This window comes from Amphichorda felina (assembly GCF_050947745.1).
Source record: "Amphichorda felina strain 45539 chromosome Unknown scaffold_8, whole genome shotgun sequence".
NCBI lineage: Eukaryota > Fungi > Ascomycota > Sordariomycetes > Hypocreales > Bionectriaceae > Amphichorda > Amphichorda felina.
The window spans coordinates 2,082,731-2,107,049 of NW_028145042.1; the positions used below are offsets into that span (position 1 = coordinate 2,082,731).

Sequence of the window (24,319 nt, forward strand, 5' to 3'; positions counted from 1 at the left end):
AACCAGCCAGCTACCTTGTATTATACAGACGGAAAAAGAAAAAAAAAGAACAGAAAAGACCATATTAATCATAATGATTGAATTACCGGTTTTTTTTTTTTGCTACTCCGCGAATCCAAACACCTCTCCCACAGCCAGGGTATTGCTCCTCACACCAACCATCGCGATTCCGACGCCCAAAAGGTCAACCACGAGCAGCAGCACAGTGGCCATCATGTACCGTGGGCTGAACACCCGGTACAGCATCAGGTGCCGCCGCAGGTGACCCGCCCAGCTCATTGTCGCCAGCGCCTCCACGGCGTAGTAGGCGACGAAGAGGCCCAGGGCGCGCGATGACGTCTCGAGCACGCCCTTCTGCTTGGGGCCGACCTTCCACAGGCACGTCACAAGAGGGACGCACGCCGCGGCGAGGATCTGAGGGCCAAACGTGTTGAGCACCACCGCCAGCGGGCTCCAGGGGTACCGTATGGTGCGGAGGGCGACGAACGCGCTGTCCCACTGGATGCTGGCAAGAGTCGCCTGATGCCCCGTGCGGAAGTAGTAAAAGTTGCCCAGCATGGCAAGCATCACAGCGCTGATAGCCTCCGTCTTGATGCCGAGGAGGTCGACCACCTCGGCCAGCGACATGATCTGCCACAACATGAGCCCCAGCGACCCGATTCCCATTGGCTTGGTGAAGATGGCGAGGCCAACGAGAATATTTAGAGGCAGGATGAGGTAGCGAGCGCCCAATGCGTTGCCGTATCCAAAGATCGTCACACGCGCCTGGGGCTGCCGGGGACCAGGTGTCGAGGTAGCCGTGGAGGCGACGTTGACGCTGGGTGGCGCCCATACAAAAGCCGTTGATCCGGCTATGAATGCAAGCGCCAAGCCGGTCTGCGCAACATAGATGCCCACAGACTTGATGTGGTTGCCTAGTGCTTTACCAGCGAACCACTCGCCGTTGTCTGCGGCATCAATGACCCAGTAGAGGGCAGCGATGAACAGGCCCGACCGGAATACGACCTTGACCCAAGTAGGCGAAAGGCCCTCCCAGGATCGCGAGGGTACAAGGAAGGACTTCATGATAGACGGAAGGGCGAGACCAATGATGATGGGAATCGCCAGCTGCCAGGTAGCCGAGGTTGAAGAAGCAGCCGAGGCGTAGTACGTCGATGTGCAGAACGGCATCTGCTCTTCACGGCACAGCTTCGAGAAGGAGGCAACCCGGGAGAGGACCGCAAAGGTGATGGAATGGTAGATGGCCAACGTGCGCTCAACACGAGACTCGATCCGGAAGGCCGCAATGGCGCTGACAGCGCCAAACGTCGTGATGAAGAAGAGAAGGATCGAGTCCTCCCAGACCGTATACGAGTTGGAAGCGAAGCCAACAGACTGGGCAATTGTGAAGACGACCGCCATCCATCCCCACATCGTGGTGGGCAGGGTGTTAAGCAACGTCTTGCCCATCTTATGCAGAGTCGTCATCATCTGGGTTAGAGAGACTACAACGGCCATGAGAAGCGTCATGGACGCAGTAGCGGCCACTGCATCCCGGGGCTGCTTCCGGTATAGTGATACAGCCGCCGCAATAGCCAGGACAAGAATGACACGACGATCCCACAGACCGCTGAGTAGTCCCTTGTGGTAGTCTTGCTCTGGTTCAGCATCCGCACCTTCTTCGCCCATCATGCCTAGTAGCTCTAGGCGCTTCTCCGCATAGTCCAGCTCAATGTCGTTGGTCACCACAAAGTCATCTTCGGCGTCCCTGGATGAGTACATTACCAGGGCAATGACGCCAAAAGCCGCCAAAACCACCCCCAAGATCATACGCGGGACGTCGAACCGCGCCCACAGGTCCTTGCAAACGCTGAGCGTCTCCTGCTGGAAGGCCGTAAATGCATCATAGGCTGCACGATCGGATGATGTGGCCGGCTTTACGTCGAGGGCACGCTGCCAAAGGTCGGCAGGCGAGCCAACCTCGGAGTCTGGCGAGATCCCTCTGGCCTTGAAGTAAGACTCCTGGTACCGCTCGACGCCCGCAGCTGCCATGCGGGACACGGCATGGAGGTTCGCCCAGTCTTTTCCCTTTGGTCCGGAGAATGCCTCCTCGATGGGCCGCCCGAGATTGTTGTAGGGAATAGGAATGCCCAGGAGCAGAGCAAGCGTTGGGACCAGGTCAATCTGATTGACGGGTCTGATCTTGGCTGTTTCCGGGGGAGTGGCAAATTCAGGTTTTGTGCGACCAAAGATGGGACGCTTCGCGTACATCCACAGCGCGGCTTCAACCTCGTCGTCGCTCTCGCCGCCGTGGTCCCCCTTTTCGTCCATGCCGTGATCACCCATGACTACCAGGAGGGTGTCGTCGTCGATAGACGCAGACAGCTTCCTTATAAACTCGTCCATCTGCTGAAGTTTTGCTGTCATGGCCGCATGATCAGGCCCGTAGCGGTGGCCGGCATGGTCCACTCCAAGGCAGTGCCCAATGAGCAGGTCCCACTGGCTCTTGTCGGCGTTCCCAGCCTCGATGACAGGGAATATGTTGTCAATGACGCCGTTGTCTACCGTGTGCAGGTCCCAGACATTGAAGCTGTCATAGGCCTTGCTGATGTTGGGCTCAAAGTAGCCGGGGAACAGCGACCACCAGGTGTCGTCGCCCAGGTGAGCAATCTTCTTGCCCGCGTCCCTCAGCTGCATTAGCAAGTTGTCCTCCTCGATGGCGGTACCAGCAAAGTTGCTGCCGGCGTCGATAAAGGTCGGGAGCGTGCCCGTGGTCAGACCCTTGAGCCTCTGCAGCGTCGTGGTCGGGGGGTCGGCGATGAACGGGCGGAGGAAGGCGTTCCGCGGCGACTGGATAGCAGACTCGTACAGGAAAGGGAATGCATTGTGGAAGGCATGGGCCTCTTCGGGGCTGTGTGGGACGGCGAAGTCGTAGCGGAGGGCATCAATAATGACGACGACGGCGCGGTCGAACGATTTCGGGTGCCAGCAGCCCTTGGCTGCGTTGAGGGGCGCGGTGGACACGCTGTCGATGGGCGGCTGGTCGCAAGTCGATTTATCGTCGAGGACCAGGCGGGTCAGCAGGAAGCCGCTGGTGAAGTAGTAGATGGCTGCGGCGTGTATGAGCAGCACCCAGGCCCAGAAGCCGACATTCCACCCCCAGCGGCGCTCGTAGGCCTTCTTGCGGGCGTCGTCGAGTTTGGCCTGCTGCTTCTCGAGCGCATCTAACCGCTGTCTCTCAGCGGTCGCGGACAGGCCATTGGGACCCGCGGCAGGCGTTGTGGAATTGGCATTGGAAGCACGCTTGGCTTTTTCCCACTGCTGCTTGATAGCCTTGTATTCGGAGTCGTTGGGTTTTTGGGCGCCCCCCTGGGTCGGGCCCTTGGGCTTCTGGTTGCGCTGGGGCATCTTCTACCGCAGAGAGGACAGGGCTCTCCAATCCATTGGCTGACTAGCTTCCGAGGACTCGGGCTGGCGATGACGGACGGGCGGTGTGATCGCGAGAAGTGGGCGTCGGTCGCGTCGTGCCCTCGGGTCTGGTGGTTGGCCAGGTGGTTGTGATGGATTGAAGCTTTTTGAATATTTTTCAGGAAATGATGACAGCTTCCACCCGAAAGCTTCTTGTCGGTGGTGCTCCAACAGTTGGTCATGGATGCCCTCCACAGGCTGGAAAGGGTAATGGCAGCCCCCAATGGCGGCTGCTGAATGGGCGGAGCGACCACTGATTTGTGGGGAGCCGCCGCCTGTAAATCCCTCGGCTGCCCTCTGAGGCTCTGGCCCTCGGCGCCGGTCAGAGTGAAAGTCTGAAGACGGGAGTAAAAACGGGAGTAAAGACGGGAGCGAAACACGGCCCACATTGAGCCGTCCGCTCCGGCCCTTTTACACGTATTAATACTAATTACATGATTGAATAGGCTGAGAGTACCAAGTAGATTGGAAGCCTACCACTCCTTGATGGGTAATTCATTGTTCTCTCCGTTCCAACGATATCAAGTGGAGACGGATAAGCTGCTCCTGCCCCTCGAAGAGAGTTCGTGGAACAAGCTCTGTGTCGGATCGGCAAGTCTCTCCTCCTCCAGGGGATGAGATGCTGCCCCTGCACAAAACACCCTGAGCTCCTGCCAATCGGCGTGAACCCCTCGTATCTATTCAATCCAGTTCGTCCAGATGGCCTAGGAGTCAGGCTTCCAGGTGCCCAAGAAGGTACCTTTTGGTAGGAGGAGGAGCAAACATACCCTGTCCCCAACATTGCACATTGTGCACACAAACTATCACGTCCATCAAACCCGCATATAACTTGGACGAGTTGGACCGTCTACCCACAGAGGGCTTCCCACTTCCAGAGTTCTAACTCCCCTAAGCTGCAATGATACTGATCCGCAAGCATAGTGGGTGACATCTTGAATCGAGGTACGAGGATAATACCCACGTAGTTTGAGACCTGGTATAATGGGACTATAGGGAACTTGAAGAGGAGTATAAGGATAGTATCAACTGGAGTGTGCCCACAGAAGACAGTCGGTGGAGTACACAGCGAATATTAAGAGACGCCAGAAGCTAAGTTAGGTAAAGGAGAGTGGGAGGATGTAGACCATATGGTGAGTACGTAGGTAGTGAAGGAAGCATCATTGCAAGGATTCACTCATTAGGGGCAACTAACGACACGATGGTGGTGATCTTAGGTTTCTTCAAAGTCCCTCGTATAAGCTCGTAATTGAAGGAACTGAAAAGTTAACCATTTGACGAGGTTACCTTCTACTTGTATTATTTCTTTATACGCTCACTCGTATCAAGAGCGTAGGTTGGACTATGCAAGGGCTTGCAGTGGATGGACACAAAGCACCATACCTTCCTTCGTAGTGATTTGTTGTGTGTTGTAGATGTATGCCATGTCGTGATGAGTCGAGTGCATAGCCGGATGATAAGATCAGCTACTAACACGGGAAAATGCTCATCGACTACGAACCAGTTTGAAACATGTCGGATCATACTATTCAGCTAGTTAGAGTACCTATCTCATCAGAGTCCTCCCTTGCCAGATGGCAATAACACGCATATCTCCCAATTTCCCCAGAGGAGCTACACTCCAAAATAGCCAGAAGAGGGTATCAAGCAAAGACCCAGCCACGCGCCCGAATTCCTAAAATAAAAACGCCAATTTCCTTTTCATTACACGTCCTCCAGGCTTCCCTAACTCACAGATTTTCGTCCTCCCAGCCCCCGTCTCCTTCTACGGAAACCTTGGTGGCCAACGCCTCCTGTCCCTGACGGATCATGTCCTGCAGAGTCTTGTTGAAGGCGTTGATGCGCACGTCAGCGTAGTCGTCTTCCCTCTTGCGCCGCGCGGCCAGCTTCTTGGCCTCTGGGTCGAGGCGAGGACTGGCCTCGAAGCTGCCGCTCATGGCACTGGCACCCCGATTAGGTGCGGCCGAAACGCCTGAGTTGGAGCGGTGGTGAGACGGTGTAGCGATGAAGCTGGCCGTGCTTCGGCGGCGGCGGGCGGGGTGTCCCTTGTTTGGAGTTGAGAAGGATGCCGAGGCGGTCACCGTGCTCGTCTTCGTAGATGAGGGGGATCGCGGCGAGGCGAAGGAGGCGGCGGACGTAGGGCGGTCAGCCCCGACAGTGGGTGTCGAGGCCATCGATGGCCGGGGGATTGTAGACCGACGGGATGCCGGTGTGCTGATGCGGCGTCCCGTAGTTACAGCCGGTGCATGGTTTCGATTCCGCGGGGAAGGAATAAAGGTCCCCGTGGCGCGGCGGGCACGAATGTCGGGGGTACTGGATCGGGTGTTTGATGCTTCGGGATCCTTGACTATGACCCAGTTCTTACCTAGATCATCCGTCGCCGCCGTTTGCCGCCTCTTAGGAGCTGGCGCCGTCGGAGTCGAGGCCCTAGAATGGGTGTAAGCATCTCCCGTGTTCCCTTCCGACCAGTCCACAGAAGCCTTGGGGTATAGGCCCGGGACAGACGGCCGCTTTTCAAAGTCGTTGTACGACTCGTCCTGAAGCATGGAGACATCTTCCACGCTAGGCTGTAGATCATAGCTACCACCGCCTCCAGCATGAAATCCTTTGAAAGACCCAGCCGTGCAAAATTGCCAAATACGGCCCACAACTCCTCCAAATGCCGTCACTGCGAGTGCGCCCCAGCTCCGAGAGGGTGTCTGGTGAGGCTCAGTTAGGGGACCAAGACCAAACAGCGAGCCGTTGGGATCGATTTCATCGCGTGGACGCTTGGTGCCCAACATGCGGCGATAGTCGGAATCAGAAAACAGGCTCTCTTCAAGCATATCGTTGCCAAAACGAGGACCGACGGTCGGTGAGTCGAGTTGTCCAGCAAGCATGTAAGTGGCAGGGCTAGGTCTTATCACGGGGGGCGAGCCAAATGGATCCGGCCCGGCCTCGTGCCTCTGTTCGCGGAATCGGGTAGAGAAGTCATCGTGGAAACGTTTGCGCTTGGTGTTCGCGTGTTCATCGGTCGGCTGGTTCGAGCGCGTTGGAAGGTAGCCGGAGCTGGCGGCTGAGGCAGGTGATGTATCCGGCGGCCGGAAGATGCCTGGATGGACCCCGTCGGTATGAAAGGCCCCAGGTATGTGGAAATCTGAGTGGAACGCCATGTCTGATGGCTGTCGTTGGGGGAAGCTGGAATGCGTATGTCGTGCGTGGAAGACAGAGCAGAAGGCTCAGGAATGGCCGTCAAACTCAGGGTTCCTCTGGTCAAACTGCCGATATTGTGTTTGGTATCCTACTACCAGTGACAAAGATGGATGGATGTGTCTCGGGAGGGTGTCGCGTGATTGATGAGGGGATAGCACACAGATGGCTGGCTGCCTTGGAGTTTGTTGGGCGGTGGTGGCACGCAGCTTGGCCTTGATCCCGAGGCAGCGACAGAGGCGACCGATGGCAGACCTATTCCGGCAAACAAATCCAGTATAACGGAAAACAAAAATTACAGATGAAAGAAACGAGGATCGGAATTACAACATCCTGAGGGCAAGGATCGGTCGCTCTCAGAGTCGATGATGCTACAAGGAGGTAATCCCCAACCAGCCAAGACGACAAGCTCCAACTCTGATCGAAGGCTCGTTGCTCCTGGCAATGTCCTCGTGGTGGGGCCCAAACAAAACATGCCACCCTTTGCGCCCGCGCAATCGGAGATTCATCCAACCACCAAACCTTGAGACCATGGCATTTTCCACTGCCAAGATCGCCGTTTGTAACCGCCCTTCCAAGCGCAAGCTGCGCGACACCATCGACGCTATCCAACATCGTTTTGACAACTCCTCGTCAAGGAGAATTATGTATACTGCCTCCAGATTACGCGGTGATCCGTGTCACAAACATTTCCCTGGCGCAGCGCGTGCTACCGTAAGTGTCTCGACTCAGACAGCCCACCACCGGTCTCCCAACAGGCCTCACAAGACGGTGTGCGAACTGATGAATCTATTGTGCTCGTCATTACTCATATCTATCTCCCGCATTCCCAAAGATGCTCAATCACGGTCGTAGTAGTCATCGCGGGCCTTCTTGACCTCCTCCTTGACGTTGCCCTCGTTCCACTGCTCCCCACGCACGTGCTGCGAGCCGTTCCAAAACTCCTCGCGCTCGCGGATCACCTCAGCCCCCCACGCCTGCATCTCAGGCAGCGTCATCTTCTTAGACACGTAGGCGAACTCGCCCAGGTCGAGCTTGCCACCCGCGCTTTTCTCGTACTCGACCATCTGCAGCAGCAGCTCCATCTTGTCCACGTCGTGCACGAACTGGCTGTCAAGCGTCTGCGAATCCTCATACTCCTGCCAGATGGCGCGCATCTCGGCGCCCGTCGTAGTGGCCCCCGGGACGCCCCGCAGCAGGCTGCCCGTCAGGTAGTCCATCGTCGCAGCCTCGCGGCGGTTCTTCTCGGGCTTGGGGACGCCGTCCACCGGTGTGATGTCGCCCACGAGGAGCTCGGCCATGTCGTGGATCAGGCACATCTTCATGCACTTGGGCAGGTCAAGGCGCGGACGGAGCGACGGTGGCGCGAACATGGAGATGAGGGACATGCGGTACATATGATCGGCTATGGACTCGCCCCTGCGTCAAGTCAGCAGTCTGGTTCTGAGGCAACGACGAATCCGTGCCGAGTGTGCAGTGTGAGTCAATCTCTTACCTCTCGATGCCAAACCGGCGCCAGCCCTCGCGCTTCGTGGTCTTAAGACGCCCGAGCATGTGAAAGAAGGGTAAGGGCGATGTTGGTTCCTCCGGGGGCGGGTTCTCTATCTTTTCGAGGACCTTTTCCGGAGTCCATGGCTCTGAAACCTTGACAGTGGGCGTGTAACCAAGATTTGAAAGGTCGGGTGCCCCGTTGGGCTGGCTCTCGGTAGAGCCCATATTGACGATGCTGGATGAGGCGGTGTACAGGGATCGATGGCGAGAGCAAGAGGAGATGCGTAAAGACACCTCTATTGAAAGATTTACGGCGCCCAGTGATGGCAGGGACGGAGACAATCAGAAGATAGCAGAGGTTGTTATGGTTGAATTGGAAGTCGAGGTGGCGGCAAGTGTATGGGGAATCGGGGATCCTGTTGGCGCGATTTGCCCTCGCTAGCGGATCCCGGCGGGCGCTTGGAAAAACCCTTGGCTCGTCTCTCCAGACACGGGCCCCAAGAAACAGACCGTGTGATTTATTGTTGCGTATTCTAATCAAACCACGACCATTGGCAGCAAACGGGTCACCACAAACACCTAGCCTCTTTTCTCTCTGCCCCGCCAGGTGATGAACATGCAGCCTGGTTGCGTCACTGGCGTTGTTGATCCCTGCACCGTTTGATGCCCCTCCAAAACGCACTCCAGATCACCTGCCTTCAGCCCCGAATTCCTTACTAGTTAGGTCTCGAGGATCGGCTACTATATTTGAGCTGCGCAAAATGGAATCGCCGATTGAGGCTGTGTTAGGGAAGGTAGATACAACCGGCGAGAGATGTAGTAACAGCAATGTACTAGGTAATAGTAGTAGCACTTTCCGCAACAAGTTTGCGCGAGACCATTATGTTCGTCCCAATGGAATACTAGTCTATGTTACTGACGTCTCTCAACGTTCTACGTCTCTCGTCTAATAGTCTTCGTCCCAAATTTCCTTGCGGTACCCCTCCGTCAGCCTCTCATCCTCCCCATACACCTCCTGCCAGCCAGAGAACCCTCGATCCAGCACATACACCGTCTGTCCCTGCGCCGGCTGCTCCCCCAGCGCCTTGAGCGCCTCGTCTCGCTCGCGCAGGTACCGCAGCGCGGCGCTCGGGCCCCGTTGCTGGCTCAGCAAGCAGTGGAACACGACCGTCTGCTTGTCCTTGAAGCGCCGCACCAGTGTCGGCATCATGGCATCGAGCTGCCGGCTGGGGATGTTGGTCGAGCCCTTGATGTGGCCTCCGATGTAGTCTGGTTCCTTAATGTCAGCTTCATAAGACATGGGCAAGGCAACAGCTTTTTAAGCCAACGAGCAGGGAAAAGCACCGTCATCGCGGACATCGATGATGGCAAAGGTAGGGTCCTTTGCCTCGACCTCCTGGAGAATTTTCTCCGACAGAGACTTGGCAGATATACGCTGCAGAGTAGCTATTGAGGCCATGTTGCGGATCGACGTTACGATACTAAAAGGCGATCGTAGTTTTGAAGACAAAATTCGGCCTAATGGGATGAAAGGCACAACTGGCTAAGATGTAACGGGAGAGGCAGGGAGAATTGATGAGGCGGGGTCAACTACTCCCACACGGCATGATGGGGACCGCTCCAACTCACCACGATTCCCCAACACTGATTTTAATGCATGTCAAAATGGAACAAAATTAACCTTGAGCAACAACCGTTGTTGTCGGTAAGATATCTCGTCAATTCATAAATCATTTGGTTTAGAACCGACAGTGGTCAAAGTGCAACCGCTATCCAACGCCTCCAGCTACCTAGCCATGAGCCACCCAAGCAGTACTCTATAGCGCCTTCATCAACTCCAAGTAACAGCAACAATAAAAGGCACGCTAGGATTCGAGCACGCATCTCTTAACACACCATGAGAGGTCTTCAGCCGGTCCCGACTGCTAGGCCTTACCCAGCCAGCCAGCATTGACGAAGAAGTCGAATATCCGCGACCCCTTTTGCGAATCTAACCTACAGATCTCCTTGGCCTGCTTCTTCTTCAATGTCCCATTTGCCTTGAGCGCCTCCTTGAGAAGCTGTTCCTTGATCATCAAGTACGGCTTTGGTGCTAGCCGTACAACCTCGCAGAGTTTCATCTCCTCGGGCGTCAGCAAGTGAAGATCGGCATTATTTTCCGAGTTGAACGACAAAGGTTGTAATCCGGGAATCGGCTGCGGCATCTGCTTCGGTCTCGGGGGAGAGTGACCATTGACGCCATTAACACCATTGATGCCGTTGACGCCATTGGCCTGACCATTAGCCATTGGTTTGGATTCCCCAGTAACTTCGCTGTTTGTCTGACCAGCCGAACGGATGGGCAGCTCGGGGGCAACCAACAATGCGGCTCCGCTTGGGGGGTCCGGCGCCGGCGCTTGCTTAGACCGCTGGGAAGTAGCCAGACGCTCCCTATCCATGGAGCCCATGGGTACCGCCTTTTGTAGTCTCTGGGCTTTCTCCATCTCGAACTTCTCGCCACTGCGGAGGTCCCCAATGCCGTGAGTGCGCCAATCCTGAAGCTGGGCAATGGCCTGGCGCAGGTTCAGCTCATCAATCAACCCCTGATTGAAATCGTCAAAGTCCTTGCGGTTCATAACGCGAGCAAACGGCTTGGCCTTTTGCAGCAAGTCCTTCTCTTCCTTGGAGCGCTTCTTCTCAATTTTGGTATTCTCCCTATAGTCCAGCAAGTTGTGTTCGAATATGACCTTTTTCCTGTCCACGCGCTGTGTCAGGCGGCAGTTATATATTTCCATCACCGTAAGCTTCAGCTCCATTTCTGGTTCTAGTTCGCCAGTTCTAGGGTTGAGGCCATCTCCAGGGTCGAACTGCATGTGCTGTACCGCCTCTTCTGCATCGTTAGCGTACTCGGTCTCAAATTCCAGGCGACCAGGCATGTAGCCTTGGATCTCGTGACAGCTGGGTACACTGGCGGTTGGTTTCGTCTTGGGCTGCAGGGCTGGCGCATTCTTCGCCGCCTCTCTGCGCTCCTCTATCCGCCGCTTCTTCCGAGCCTGGAACTCCTCGCGCGATATCTCGTTTGCCAACTCCGAGTCGTGAGGGCTACACCGTTTTGGTAGAGGAAAGCAAGGGGAGTTGACATATGTGTTGAGGTAGTGGTCGCGGACTTCGTCCTTCTCGCGGAAGCCGCCAATATGGTCGGCAATATCTGCCCAGGAGCCCAGGCCGTACGACTCAGCACCCTCTATGAGCAGCATTTCTTCATCCGCTCCCCAGTCTCGGTCAAATATAGGAAAGGAGTTTTGCTCGATGACACGGTACGGGTGTGTCGCAGGATCGTGGGCATGGCGGGACTCGCCCTTGGAGAAACATGTGACGCAAAGATCAAAGTCTTTACAGACGGCTTCATTCGCACATCGTATCCGAACCTAGAAGCGGAGCTAAAGTTAGCTATGTCCCCGCGTCAAGCTTAGGAGGTGCCGGTCAAGGCAAGTGACAGAGACTCACGGTTGATGTTATATCAGACGAACATACGTCGCATACGTATTTAACACCACCCTCGCTCCCCCGCGTCGCCGTCTTCTTGCGTATGACGCCCATTGCTGGTAGCAATGCCCCTCGGGGCGGTTGCGCGTGCTCACTGGCCGGGTCACTGATGACGAGGGTGGATGTGCGAGATCGCGGCGGGTAGCAACACGAAAAGCGGTCGCAGGCTCACCAAAGGCCGGGAAAGAAATGCGCCAGCACAAGAAACACCTATGCGACGCGTATTTTGATGGAATTACACGTGTCGGAGGCGGGAGGTGATGACTCGGCGTCGGGTCGGGCTGCGAACATGGAGCTTGCGACGGCCTGAAGTCCAGGTGGATGCGCTAAATGGGGAGCATAGTGCAGGTGCCAAAGCGGCAAGCGTTCCATGGGATGTCTGCTACAGGCTGCTGGTTCCCTCCAACTCAATTCTGGTGCGGGTGCCAGCGGGGAGGAAGCCTGTGGTTGCTTATGTAAGCTGTGCACGTGATTCACTAGCAGTGTATCAAAGGGACGGGATGTCATTTTACATAGGAACCACTGGCACCCCACAGATGTGAAGCCGGTGAATATAATGAGATGATTAGGAATTACAATCTCGTTACAGTTTCCCACAGTTGTCAATCCCCACTAAGTTCCAGTGACAACCCACGCGAAAGCTCAACACAACAGACAGGGTACGATCTGTTCAGAATGGTTCAAAGGTGGGACAACAAGCAATATGTAGCTTTACCATCAACACATAATACGAGTAACCTTGGAAAAATAAGGTCTTCAGGGATCTCAAAACGTGGACGGGCACCTCATGGCTTTGCAAATAGCCCGTTGCATCTCAGCTTCACCAACAGACCCCCTTCCTCGGCTTCCACGTCTGTCCGCAGTGAGCAGGCCGGGCCTGGCCGGCTTTCTCTTGGATCCACGGGCATTGTTTGGGTAACACTTGGAACAGAAGTACTAATTAGATCCCTCATTATGGGGATCCCGTGGGGTTTGGAAAGCACAATCTCCCACTGTCGAACGGGACAACTGCGGCACATTTAAGGCGCCACTGGGCCTGAAAACAACTGAAAGCTTGAACCCCGCCGTCGCCCGTAGAAACCGCATAACGTCATAAGCCATTCTGAGCGGCTGATTGCTAGGTCGCACTGTCGCATCGCCCGTCGCCCTAGCTTTCGCCGAGAACTTCGCCGAGCGGCCCCAGGTTCCGCGCCGTAATACAGCCCGGGCCAGTTTGCCCCTCGCCCGGCGCCCCCTAAGACGTAAAAATTGAATCCCGTCGGATATTAAAATAGCCCGCAGCGCACCTCTGTAACGTTGTCTGGGCGTGGCCGGGAGATTTTCTGTAGACCAGCTGTGCCCCTCACCGGCAAGCCCCTCCTAAGCTATAACTAAAATCCATCCCCGGAGAATTAGAGCTTCTACCTCATACGTCGATCCTATATACCTTAAATCTTAAGGTCAATTCGTCATAATGCCTGAGAAAATCCTCGACGACATCTCGCATCGCAGATACAACCCTCTGACGGACACCTGGCTGCTGGTGTCTCCCCATAGGACTAAGCGTCCATGGCAGTGAGTCCGAAGGACCAGAGACATACGACTGGTGATCTAACGTGTATCGCAGAGGCCAGCAGGAGGCAGCAGTCGCAAATAAGCTGCCCGAATACGATCCCAAGGCACGCAGACCTTCGAATTCTTCTCCCTGGGATATCCCAGTCTAACAATCACAGTGCTATCTCTGTCCCACTAACACGCGCGCGGCTGGTGACAAGAACCCGCCGTACGAGAAGACGTTCGCCTTTGTCAATGATTACAGCGCCGTCAAGGAGCAGCAGCCCGATTATGAAAGCCAAGTAGAGTCCACAGACGGTAGGTAGCTGGGTGCCCAAACCGGGCGGCGCACATGGGCTTACATTCTCTGTAATAGACCTGGAGTCCACACTTCTCAAGGCAAAGGGCGTCAAGGGCGTTTGCTACGTCATGACCTTCTCGCCCACGCACTCCCTAACTCTAGCGGATATGCCGGGCAAGGACATCCTTCCCGTGGTCGAGCACTGGACTCGCATCTACGCCAACCATCTCTCGGCCTCCAACCCCCTCACCGAGCTCGTTCCCAAGCTGAACCTATCTCTGAGCCGCGATGATGCCCCCGTTCCCAAGGATGAGTACAAGTACATGCAGATCTTCGAAAACAAGGGCGCTGCCATGGGCTGCTCGAACCCACACCCCCACTGTCAGATCTGGACCACGTCCACGATGCCCGAGGAGCCTGGCAAGGAGCTTACCCAAATGACCAAGTACCGCGCAGAACATGGCGGGCGCCACCTACTAGCCGACTACGTCAAGTTGGAGCTGGCCAAGAAAGAGCGCATCCTCTGGCAGAACGACGGGTTTGCCATAATCTGCCCCTGGTGGGCTGTCTGGCCCTTCGAGGTCATCATCATCCCCAAGCGTCACATCCGATCGCTCCTCGACTTCACCGATGCGGAGCGCCTCCAGTTCGCCGAGGCCATCCAGGAGGTGACACGCCGGTATGACAACCTCTTTGAGTGCAACTTCCCCTACAGCTCCGGCATCCACCAGGCGCCGCTCCAGGGCACCCAGGAGGAGATTGACAACTCGTATCTCCACATGCACTTCTACCCGCCGCTTCTGCGCTCCGCGACCGTCAAGAAATTCCTCGTCGGGTACGAGCTCATGGCAGAGCCGCAGCGGGACATCACGCCCGAGCAAGCAACGGTGCGGTTGCGCAACTGCGCTGGGGAGCTATATCGCAAGAGCTTAAATTGAGGACCTGCTAGAAGAAGCGTTCAATGCCAACTGCCTGCTACACCTGTATACACAATTCGGCCCCCGTTCGAGATATTCTCGCATCCTGATGCATATCCAAGTCCAAGTGGGTATTAGTTAATCTCCACGTAGTAGTCCCGGACTAGCGGCATCCAGATCAAGGCGCAGGAAGCGAACGCGAAAGGGAAGAACTGCGGCACACCAAAGGTCATAGTTTTGAAGATGAACAGCTCGCTAGCAAAGTGACCCAGGGCAACCACATAAGTCCACACGGCAATGTTATAGACGGGGCCAATGTGCAGGTTGTAGGCGGCGTAGCAGCGCGCGATGCAGGTAATGAAAGTCCAGGTACCAAAGAGCCGCCCCGCCAGAGGCGTAAGCTGGTCCGTCGCCTTAGGGTTGGTCTGCGCGGGCACCAGTTTGTTGATCGAGTCGTCGGGACTGAACGTAGCCGTAGCAGGCGGGAGCTTGGGGTTACGGACGAAGCGGCCGTTGTAGACGCGTCGAGAGTAGTGGAGTGTCGTGTACGCCTGGATGCAGTTGCCAATCGATATCACCGAAAGCTGAGAAAGCGTTAAGACAGAATCCCCAACGTGCCGCAGCACGGCATCGGACAGACACTTACGACCAACATGTAGTAGGGCAGGACGCCCTTGGCAGGCGGCAGAAGCTGCTTGATGTTATCCATGGCAGGGAATTAATCGACGATGATAGAAGATATCGCAATGATAGAGAAAAAGCCCGCTTTGATACGAATGGTGGGCCTAAATATTATCGAAACTTTGAAGTGTCGTGTCGAACGATGTGTTCTTTATTATTATTACCTACAACAACAGCCCAAGGACGTGAGATCGAAGCTGCTCAAAAGTGGGCCGTTTCATTGCAGGGCAGGATCGGTGGCTTCAGGGGTCAGAAGCAGGTCCTCGGCACCCACAATGCTGCCAGAAATAAAATGCTTGGAGCTGAGGTCTTTTGAGGCAAATCGCATCTTTATTTTCGACACCCCTTGGCAGGGTCCTCCTCCAAAAAGTCCGTCCCGTGCTCCCGCCATACACAAATTGTTGAGAATCCAACTGCTCCTGCCATCTGCACCACCAGCGAAACAGGCCAGCTTCATTATAGCTTCCGCAACAATGGATTCCGCCTTGGAGATTATCCAGCGCGTGCCGCACCCTGTGCAATGGGCCTTTGCAGGCATCGGCGCTCTATACGTCGGCTACAAGGTCCTAAGCTACGTCAACTTCCTTCTCGACTGCTTCGTCCTTGGGGGCACCAACGTGAGTCTTTCTTCCAACCCATGGTATGGCCTCTATTCGGGTAACTGACAGAAACATCAGCTCCGCAAGTATGGCAAGCCCGGCACCTGGGCCGTCATCACCGGTGCCTCGGACGGAATGGGCAAGGAGTACGCTACCCAGCTCGCGGCCAAGGGCTTCAACCTCGTCCTCGTCTCCCGTACCCTGTCAAAGCTCGAGACTCTCTCCAAGGAGATTGAGGAGAAGTACGCCGATAAGAAGATTCAGGTCAAGACACTAGCCATGGACTTTTCTCAAGACAACGATTCCGACTACGAAGCGCTTCGCGAGCTCCTAAGTGGCCTAGACGTGGGCATCCTCCTCAACAACGTTGGCCAGAGCCACTACATGCCCGTTCCCTTCCTCGAAACGTCTCTCAGTGAGCTTCAGAATATTGTCACCATCAACTGCCTCGGTACCCTCAAGGTCACCAAGGTCGTCGCCCCGATTCTCAAGCAGCGCCGCAAGGGCCTCATCCTCACCATGGGCTCGACCGCTGGCTGGAGCCCGACTCCCTACCTGGCTACTTACTCCGGCAGCAAGGCATTCCTGCAGTACTGGAGCAGCGCTCTGGCCGCTGAGCTGGCTGACGACAATGTCGATGTGTACCTTGTTCTGAGCCACCTTGTTACGACTGCCATGAGCAAGATCCGCCGCCCCAGCCTGCTCATTCCCACCGCCCGCAATTTTGTCAAGGCGTCGCTGAGCAAGATCGGCCGTGGGGGATTCCTGAAAGCCTCCAACACCTACACGCCCTGGTGGAGCCACTCGGTCATGGTCTGGGCTGTTGAGACTGTTCTGGGGGTCTACCACCCGTTTGTCATCGGGGTAAACAAGAAGATGCATGTAGACATCCGTAAGCGTGCGCTGCGCAAGCAAGAGCGGGAGGCCAAGAAGCAGTAAGTTCCGAGATGAAGCTGCTCTAGGAGTTTGTGGGCCGGTGGCAATGCGTATCACGAAGCGGGTTTAGAGACTATGAGATGCTGGGGTTAATGAGGGATAATATTAGTCGGGACGAGAGACGAGAGAAAATGAGCCGGACGAGTGCCAAGTTAATACTATGGAATCCAATGTCACTGAAGATTAAAGTACAACGAACTCTGGGGTGTTGGTCAAACGCGGCGTTTGAATTACATGCATTAAAGCAAAAGCACGCGCAGATAGAAGCTCGCTGAAACTTACCTACGTATTTATGATTCTTTTGCCGCGCGTATAAGAGAGCCATGATCCACGTCCAACCAGTGTTGCTGTGGAGGCGCTTTTGGGTGCTGGGTTGGAGGTTGGGCGAAGGTACATCTACAAGCGCGCAACAGGCCCGCAAAAAAATCAACCGTGTTCCATGCATCAAATCAACAGCCATCTCCAACCACCTCACCACGACGTGCTCAGGCAAACAACCACGCCCTAGAGCTCAGCCTTCCGATCGCAAGCTCTCCAATATTTAGAACCGCGGCGCCCCGAGCTTGCGACCGTCCCGAATCGACCGCCACCGCGGCATTGCTGCTTTGCACCGCCAGACGGAGGCCCACCGCCATCTTGCGTCGCCCGCATCCGTCGCACTTCAATCCCCATGGTCGCCGGCCTCCCGCCGACATCGCTCCATTGGTGAAGAGCTTCCGTACCAGACGGGGCCAGTTGAGGCCTTCAGCATCCGCCCATCATGTCGTTCCCCCAGACGCCCGTGCGGGCTGTCCCAGGCGCGTTCCTCAACACGCCAGCCATGGTGTCGAGATTTCAGCCCGGTTCAGATCCTACGCGTCGACAGCTCTTCCCTCCTGCCGAGGGCTCAGGGTCGGTATCCGCCTCCAAGAGTGGCCCGCTAACGACGGCACCTATTACCTCGGGGAGCGCTGGGGGACTGGTAGCGACCGCCCCTTTGCCCCCTCCTCGCGCTGAGACGGTACCGCCTGTGATCAAGGCAGCCAGAGCTGTCAACGAGTTTCTACGATCTGACGAAAACTTCCCCGATCTAGATTCATACATCAGGCGTAAGTCATTATCCTACCTGGATCATACAGAGAGGAAACTAATACCCCTGTAGAGGGTGTCTCCTCCGATTACGAGCTTTCCAGCTCCGACTCTGCTTCCGCACCCTTCCACAAGACGCACATGTTCCCCATACCCAACCAGATTTTCGATCATTACAATGTCGGCAAGCTGCAGACCCTGATGGGCTTGTTCGCTGAGATCAACCACGCGTGGGTTGTTATTGACAATTCGCTCTTCCTTTGGGACTACACTCTCAGCGACCCCGAGCTCATAGGTTTCGAGGACCAGCCGCACACGATTCACGCCGTCGCTCTCGTACCTCCAAAGCCCGGGATTTTCCTCGACTCCATCACGCATATTCTAGCAGTAGCTACATCGGCAGAAATGATCCTGCTCGGCGTTGCAGTGTCTACAACACCGGCTGGGACCAAGTCGGTTGCGCTGTATCAGACAAAGATGATTTTGCCTCTACGTGGTTCGGATGTCAGGATCATTGCTGGTTCCGCTGACGGGCGTATATTCTTTGGCGGTAGCAACGACATCGATATCAACGAGCTGTACTACCAGTCAGAGGAGAAGTGGTTCTCCAACAGATGCGGCAAAATCAATCACACAAACCCCGGTTGGTCCTCGGTGGTGACTTTGCAGTCGTCCTTCTGGTCACCAAAGACGCCCGAGTACCTAGTAGACATTGTTATGGACAACTCGAGGAACCTGCTCTACACTCTATCTAGTGCGTCGACAATCAGAACCTACCACATGGAGTCGCCAAACCACCTTAAGAAGGTCATTGAGAAGGAGAAGATCAGCTGCGTCCGAGATATCACGCATATGAGTGACGACCCGAAGCTCCTTCACAACCGTATGGAAATCGTGTCGATCAGTCCAATTGCGAAACAAGAGGCTGCCAAGCTTCATCTGATGGCTCTAACCAATACTGGCTGCCGCCTGTTCCTCAGTGCGACGAATGCCTCTGCGTTCTACAGCTCCCCCACCAATCTGGCCCCTCAGAGCATGCAGGTCCAGTTTATCAAGTTCCCTAGCCCGGACGCAGGACGAAGACTCATGACACCTGGCAAGCCAATAGACGCGCAACAGCTCAAACTAAGCCGCCAAGGTGCCCGATTTCCACCCGGTTACTTTTTGGATTTTGTCAGCAACGGACCAGATAATACCGATACACTTTTTGCGTCTACTCCAGAGACTGGCAGAATCAAGAACACATCTGCAACGTCAACGATCAAGTACCCCGAATGCGCGACCTGGATAGATATCGGTAGTCGGGCTGAGGCTGTGGGGCTCATCACGAAGCCCTTCGCCGCGGCAAGTCAGCCCATTGGGTTTGGAAACGAGCTGGCGGTTCAGTTTGACGAAAGCCCCAGTGAGTTTGCCGTGCTGACCAATACCGGTGTCCATGTGATTCGGAGACGGCGGTTTGTGGATACATTTGCCTCAACCATCCGGGCCGCAGTTGGAGATGAGGCCTTCGACCAGGTAACTCGTCGCTTCATCCAAACCTACGGTCGCGTTGAGACGGTCTCGACGGCTCTGGCCGTCGCTTGCGGGCATGGAGGGGATTCAAAACCCGGCGCGCCGCGAGTAATCGATCATGCAACAGAAGATCGAGCACGGAGTGTATTCGTCGACTATGGTGGTCAGCCCACCATCACAGAGACAGATGGGGCCACTCTGACGACCGAGTCGGTCAAGCTCTCGTCGCGCCACGACGCTCTTGCGCTTTATCTGTCACGTCTGATCCGGACGCTATGGAGAACTCCTGTCATCAAACTCGGAGCTGCTGCTACAGGCGGAATCGTGGTCGACTCATCTATCCCCCTCGTCAAGCTCGGCGAAGTCCAGGAAAGCATTGAGAGGCTACGAAGGTTCCTCAATGCTAATCGTGGTCTCATTCAAGGGCTCTCCGGCCCCTCCGACCTGCAGCGAGTGTCCTCCCGCCAGGAAGAGGTCGCCCTGCAGGCCGAGCATCAGGCCCTACATGCCCTTCAAAAGTTGATGGAAAGCATATCTGAAGGGATCTCATTTGTTCTCATGCTGTTCGATGAGCGCGTTGCCGATATCTACACCAGGCTTGATGCCACTGCGCAGGGCCAGTTTAAGGCATTGACGTACTCGAAACTGTTTGCGGAGTCGGATGGGAAGGAGCTCGCCAAGCTCGTTGTCAAAGCCATCGTCAACCGCAACATTGAAAGCGGCTCCAACGTTGAGACGGTCGCGGATGCGCTGCGCAGACGATGCGGCAGCTTCTGCAGCCCCGACGATGTTGTCATCTTCAAGGCACAAGAGCAGCTCAAGCGTGCGTCCGAGCAGCCCTTGAACACCAACCAATCGCGAACTCTACTTCATGAAAGCTTGAGACTCTTCGAAAAGGTGGCCAGCAGCTTGTCATTTGTCAGTCTGCAGGCCGCGGTGTCACAATTCATCGAGCTCAAGTACTACGCGGGAGCTATCCACCTCTGTCTAGTCGTTGCTAGAGAAAAAGATCGTGGCAACACTGCTTTGTCTTGGATCAACGACGGCAAGGCCGCCAACGATCCCCGAGCGAGTGCATACAACGAACGTAAGCGCTGCTACGATATGGTCCACGATGTTTTGAACCACCTCGACTCAGCGGCAAGCCGAGAGCCTGAGATGGTCGACGGGAAGCTCACTCTCATTGCCACCAAGAGACTTGAGGCGTATGGTGTTGTCAACGACTCTGATGATGAAGTGTTCCATTTCGACCTGTACGACTGGTATATCCAGCAGGGTTGGACGGATCGGATCCTCGCTATCGAGTCTCCACACGTCATTACCTTCCTCAAGCGGCTCGCCGCCACGGATGTCCAACATGCAGACCTACTGTGCCGGTTCTATACCAACCGTAGCCGCTTCTTTGATGCAGCCGAAGTGCAGTACCAGTTGGCCACTTCTGACTTCCCCCTTGGAATTAAGGATCGGATCAGGCTTCTAAGCCTTGCCAAGGCGAACTGCAATGTTGCGACTGTGGGTGTCAGCCGGCAGCAACAGCAACTCCTCAATCACGAGGTTACGGAGCTTCTCGAAATTGCAAACATCCAGGATGACCTTCTGGAGCGCCTGAAGGTCGACCCCCGCTTCGACGAAGAGAGGGCGGCTGAGCTTGCCAGCGCCCTCAACGGCAAGATTGAGGATCTATCCATAGTGAGTACAAAAGCCCACGGTTTGTATAGTTCCGAAACTGACATAACGATAGCTCTTCAATGATTATGCCGATCAAGCGGGCTACTACGATCTTTGCCTGCTCATCTATCACACCGCAGACTATCGCAACTCCAGTACCATCGCTAGGACTTGGGACAGTCTCATCAAGCAAACCCACGCGGAAGTAGTAGAAAGCCTCAACAACCTCGAACCTGGCTCGCCACCCCCTCCTTTGCCTTATGAATCTGTCTCCTCCAAGATTCAGAATATCGCGCACCACACCTCTCTCGACAGCTTTGTCTTCCCTATCCCCACGCTGCTACCCCAGCTGTGTCGCTACGCCGTGTCAGAGCAGCAAGACGCCACCATCGGAGCCAACCCATGCTGGCCTGTCCAACTTTTCCTTTCCCTCGGCGTCTCACACGACATGATTGTGCGTGTGCTTGAGAACGTTTTCGAGACGGAGGACTGGGGCTTCCGCGGCGCGACGCGGAGCCGCATCATTGAGCTCATTGTGTACGCAGTGAGCGACCTAGTGGCTGATGTGCGCCGACGAGGTGGCGCAGGCAAGGCCGGGTCCATCGGCCCCTCTGTCAGCGACCTGCTACAGAAGTGCGAGTCGGAGCTGCCCGCGCCGGGACGCGGCCAGCAAAACACCGGAGGGGCGGATCTGGCAGAGGTCAAGCGTGCGCTGTGGACTCTACGGCGAGAGGTGTCAGGACTGATGGAGCGGATGCCCACGGGCAGTATGCGTTTCATGTGAGAGCTGGTGATTTTCCCGTTTGGTACTTGATCCTTTTCGACGATTTTTTTTTTGGCAAAGCAGAATCCGCTGAAGGGGGTATGGAAATGACGGCGCCATTGGCAAGGGGTGGGCTGTATAGGTTGAGTTTTTGTAATATTATGGTAGGACGATTTGTCCGGAATAAAGCGAAAGACGCAATGTTCCAAATGGTTGCCTTAAACGAACTTGCTCATCCTGTGTTGTTCGCGCCAGGAATTCATGACATAATACGTAAGCTTCTAATAAACGGTTACTAGTAGTCGCCTCAGCTGGACAACCATCTATTGTGCCGCTTTGCTGCAGCCACCAACGGTCACAAAAGCCAACCCGAATCTTAATTCTGCGACAACGGTCCAGACAGCCCTAGTTCAAGGGCATACCCATGATCCAAATGTTTCATAAACTAGGGTAGGATCGCGTGTTACAACTCGTCACTGGATATGTTGATGTTCAGGGATTCTCAGGGGCATCTGGAGTCGAAGATGCCCCACGTTCAGATAGCTGCAAACACGTGATTCTGCAAGGTACCGCATGCAGTCAACATCCAATGCAACGTCCATCCATGGTGGGAATGGTAATTCTACCACGGTGGCATTCCCGCAGCCCTATCCGGTCTCGACAGCAACGCCATGGCTTGAGGCTTCTTCCTCTGCTGATCCGGACAACCAGACACCGTCAATGCCCAATTGAATCGCCGACATGCGTGCTTCCTCCAGTACCCTCCTGGGCGCCCTGGTCACTGCTGTCGCTGGTGTCCACCAGGATGCGCTGCCATCGTATCACTACGGCGCCCCTATCAAGGTCGAGTGCATGAACCGCAGCCAGTGCGTAGCTTCATTCCTTGAATGAACCCATCTTGGAGCACACCTCACTGATATTATGCGAATCTAGTGAGACGGGCGAGCACGTCGAAAACGAGAACCACGAGATCGAGTGGGCCCCCTTTCCTGTGTGCAACGAGACGGGCAAGTCGCTCGAGTTCCACTATGGCACCGAGGGTGAGGTCAACTGCACCATCCCCTTCGTCGACGACCCTTTCTTCCACCTCCTCGAGTTCTACGTCCACAGCGACGCCCCGCTCGCCTGCCGCATCCCCGCCAGGCCACCCGTCCACTTCGAGGTCGTCGGCGAGAAGCCCCCTGAGCAGGAGTACATCCCCCTCGTCTTCGCACTCGCGGGGACCCTACAGCTTAGCCATATGCACATCAGCACGCACCTCAACGTCCTGCTGCACAGCACGCCCAAGCACCACACCCGCCCCCACGACAGCGGCGTCCTCGACTCGGGCATCGCGTACAGCACCAGCCCCCTGAGCCACATGGAGGGCTCCTTCACCCGCAAGCTCGTCATCGGCGACCCCCTGCCCCTAAGCTTCTCGGTGCGCTGGTTCCCGACGCCTGCGCTGCCCAAGACGGAGGGCCGTGTCGAGTGGCAGGGTCTGGGTGGCCACATCTACGCCAGCACCATCTTCTACAGCATCGTGTCCTTTATTGCGGGCTCCCTGGCGGCGGGGATGTACACGCTTGGCGTCATCCTCCCCAGGAGACTCAAGGGACGGCCCATGGGAGGTGCCACTCCCCTGGGCTACGGCCTGAACAACAAGGGCGTGGGCAACGGATGGGGCTACTCCAAGAGAATAGACTAGTTTGTTTGCAGCATTCACGGCGTCTCGGGTGACTAGGATGGAGTTTCACGGTTGATATTGTACAAAGCTTAGTCTATGTGTTTATGTATCGCAAGGCGGCTTTCTCGGAGAAGATTAGGAGCTCCTGTATAGTAGCAGTATGCACGTGCATGCCCAGCAGGCGGGACGGAGTGAGAATTCTCCGTCTCTTTTACACTTATTGCTTCTTTGCCTTGGTTTCGACGCTATTGGTACGGGACAGCAGTCTCTGGTGCATGTCGAATCCCATGACGATTGCTAAAACTCGATCAGTGATACGTAGCAGTCATGACCAAAGGCAGCTCACGAATAATGGCGAACGGGAGATATTCCCCGTAAATCAACATGATCTTCTGCTGAGAGCCCACCATATCCTCGCCCAATTGCCACAGGTGATAGCAACACACCACAGACCCCATGCCAGTGAGGCACCCAAACGCCAGGCCGGCGAGCTCAGTTGCGGCGTTGGTTGTCTTTGAGGTGGCCAGTTTATACACGAGATAGACGGCGAGAGGGAACTGCGCCGCAGCCTCAATGTACAGGAAGGCCTCGAACCATGGCTCGTGCTGTGGATGGGCGAAGAAGGGATCGCCCGAGAGGCTAACGTATGTCTCGCGGAGTGAGACGAGGAAGTGGAGGGGTGCCGATGGGTCCTCCCAGAGGGCCTTGGGGTAGAACCCGACAAGATCGAGAGCTTGTATACTTAGTGAGCTACGGTATCCATTACAATAAGTGCGCCAGGAGGACCTACCCAGCATCCCAAAGAGCTGTGTGCCGATGATGAGCAGGTACGCCCAATCGCGGCGTTGCTCCGAAAGCGCCATCTTCAGCTTATTTGAAAAAAAGAATCGGAAGATAATCACTTGGATAGACACATTTGCGGAAGACGATCGTCAGTCGCGCTGGTAGTTAGTTGATGTGTGTAAAGCTTAGTTCCACTCCCAAGCCGTTGCTCCTTGTGCTCCCTGGTATATTGCCTACCCTAGA

General features: G+C 55.6%; 11 protein-coding genes across 11 annotated transcripts; 4 read left to right on the forward strand and 7 right to left on the reverse strand.

Moving 5' to 3' along the window:
* Positions 1 to 102: 102 nt before the first annotated feature.
* On the reverse strand, positions 103 to 3,387 carry GPI13 (mannose-ethanolamine phosphotransferase GPI13; the record flags this gene model as incomplete). The annotated part of the gene is made up of 1 exon (XM_083197679.1): positions 103 to 3,387. The coding sequence occupies one exon, from the start codon at positions 3,385 to 3,387 to the stop codon at positions 103 to 105; it is 3,285 nt and encodes a 1,094-aa protein (XP_083047147.1).
* Positions 3,388 to 5,174: 1,787 nt separating this feature from the next.
* ACO1O0_008316 (uncharacterized protein) lies at positions 5,175 to 6,596 on the reverse strand (the record flags this gene model as incomplete). The annotated part of the gene is made up of 1 exon (XM_083197680.1): positions 5,175 to 6,596. One exon carries the CDS (start codon positions 6,594 to 6,596, stop codon positions 5,175 to 5,177), a length of 1,422 nt encoding a protein of 473 aa, XP_083047148.1.
* An 876-nt stretch (positions 6,597 to 7,472) lies between these two features.
* On the reverse strand, positions 7,473 to 8,349 carry ACO1O0_008317 (HD domain-containing protein; the record flags this gene model as incomplete). The annotated part of the gene is made up of 2 exons (XM_083197681.1): positions 7,473 to 8,052; positions 8,129 to 8,349. The coding sequence occupies 2 exons, from the start codon at positions 8,347 to 8,349 to the stop codon at positions 7,473 to 7,475; spliced, it is 801 nt and encodes a 266-aa protein (XP_083047149.1).
* A 721-nt stretch (positions 8,350 to 9,070) lies between these two features.
* ibp1 (phosphatase YCH1) lies at positions 9,071 to 9,583 on the reverse strand (the record flags this gene model as incomplete). Its single annotated transcript, XM_083197682.1, has 2 exons — positions 9,071 to 9,393; positions 9,469 to 9,583. The coding sequence occupies 2 exons, from the start codon at positions 9,581 to 9,583 to the stop codon at positions 9,071 to 9,073; spliced, it is 438 nt and encodes a 145-aa protein (XP_083047150.1).
* Positions 9,584 to 10,049: 466 nt separating this feature from the next.
* On the reverse strand, positions 10,050 to 11,703 carry ADA2 (chromatin-binding transcription regulator ADA2; the record flags this gene model as incomplete). Its single annotated transcript, XM_083197683.1, has 2 exons — positions 10,050 to 11,531; positions 11,638 to 11,703. 2 exons carry the CDS (start codon positions 11,701 to 11,703, stop codon positions 10,050 to 10,052), a joined length of 1,548 nt encoding a protein of 515 aa, XP_083047151.1.
* Positions 11,704 to 13,197: 1,494 nt separating this feature from the next.
* On the forward strand, positions 13,198 to 14,421 carry GAL7 (UDP-glucose:hexose-1-phosphate uridylyltransferase; the record flags this gene model as incomplete). Its single annotated transcript, XM_083197684.1, has 3 exons — positions 13,198 to 13,203; positions 13,362 to 13,500; positions 13,559 to 14,421. 3 exons carry the CDS (start codon positions 13,198 to 13,200, stop codon positions 14,419 to 14,421), a joined length of 1,008 nt encoding a protein of 335 aa, XP_083047152.1.
* A 113-nt stretch (positions 14,422 to 14,534) lies between these two features.
* Positions 14,535 to 15,109, reverse strand: ERG28 (Erg28 family protein; the record flags this gene model as incomplete). The annotated part of the gene is made up of 2 exons (XM_083197685.1): positions 14,535 to 14,984; positions 15,047 to 15,109. The coding sequence occupies 2 exons, from the start codon at positions 15,107 to 15,109 to the stop codon at positions 14,535 to 14,537; spliced, it is 513 nt and encodes a 170-aa protein (XP_083047153.1).
* Positions 15,110 to 15,554: 445 nt separating this feature from the next.
* On the forward strand, positions 15,555 to 16,619 carry ACO1O0_008322 (ketoreductase; the record flags this gene model as incomplete). Its single annotated transcript, XM_083197686.1, has 2 exons — positions 15,555 to 15,698; positions 15,759 to 16,619. 2 exons carry the CDS (start codon positions 15,555 to 15,557, stop codon positions 16,617 to 16,619), a joined length of 1,005 nt encoding a protein of 334 aa, XP_083047154.1.
* Positions 16,620 to 17,376: 757 nt separating this feature from the next.
* Positions 17,377 to 21,648, forward strand: ACO1O0_008323 (Non-repetitive/WGA-negative nucleoporin C-terminal-domain-containing protein; the record flags this gene model as incomplete). Its single annotated transcript, XM_083197687.1, has 3 exons — positions 17,377 to 17,704; positions 17,758 to 20,885; positions 20,938 to 21,648. 3 exons carry the CDS (start codon positions 17,377 to 17,379, stop codon positions 21,646 to 21,648), a joined length of 4,167 nt encoding a protein of 1,388 aa, XP_083047155.1.
* A 720-nt stretch (positions 21,649 to 22,368) lies between these two features.
* Positions 22,369 to 23,314, forward strand: ACO1O0_008324 (uncharacterized protein; the record flags this gene model as incomplete). The annotated part of the gene is made up of 2 exons (XM_083197688.1): positions 22,369 to 22,493; positions 22,561 to 23,314. The coding sequence occupies 2 exons, from the start codon at positions 22,369 to 22,371 to the stop codon at positions 23,312 to 23,314; spliced, it is 879 nt and encodes a 292-aa protein (XP_083047156.1).
* Positions 23,315 to 23,510: 196 nt separating this feature from the next.
* Positions 23,511 to 24,156, reverse strand: ACO1O0_008325 (transmembrane protein 6/97; the record flags this gene model as incomplete). Its single annotated transcript, XM_083197689.1, has 3 exons — positions 23,511 to 23,590; positions 23,640 to 24,026; positions 24,084 to 24,156. 3 exons carry the CDS (start codon positions 24,154 to 24,156, stop codon positions 23,511 to 23,513), a joined length of 540 nt encoding a protein of 179 aa, XP_083047157.1.
* Between the last annotated feature and the right edge of the window lie 163 nt (positions 24,157 to 24,319).